This window comes from Penaeus monodon, chromosome 24 (genome assembly GCF_015228065.2).
Source record: "Penaeus monodon isolate SGIC_2016 chromosome 24, NSTDA_Pmon_1, whole genome shotgun sequence".
NCBI lineage: Eukaryota > Metazoa > Arthropoda > Malacostraca > Decapoda > Penaeidae > Penaeus > Penaeus monodon.
In genome coordinates this window covers 14,134,057-14,134,262 of record NC_051409.1, presented here as the reverse complement: position 1 = coordinate 14,134,262, position 206 = coordinate 14,134,057, and the positions used below count along the sequence as shown (strand labels likewise).

The 206-nt window shown below is 52.4% G+C and overlaps 1 protein-coding gene across 1 annotated transcript in view; it reads left to right on the top strand.

Moving 5' to 3' along the window:
* LOC119588869 overlaps positions 1–206 on the top strand; it is a 15,889-nt gene that overhangs the window by 1,893 nt on the left and 13,790 nt on the right. The window contains exon 3 of the mRNA XM_037937508.1: positions 14–155. Within this exon, the coding sequence (XP_037793436.1) occupies positions 14–155 (142 nt within the window). The remainder of the gene's footprint in view (positions 1–13; positions 156–206) is intronic.

Here is a 206-nt window from a genome sequence, read left to right as displayed (position 1 = left end):
AAAACCAAACCAGGCCCGCTCAGCACCTCTCGTAGGCAAAGCAAGAGCGGCCAACAACAAAAGCCAAACCAGGATTACATAAAAGGGGTTTATACTTATGTGCAAAGCGAGAGGCTGGCAAGCAGTGACTCCAGGGGCAGACCTGAGGAACAGCTGTGAGGCAAAGACGGTGATCTGCAGAAGGAGGTGGGGGAATCTCGGGATAA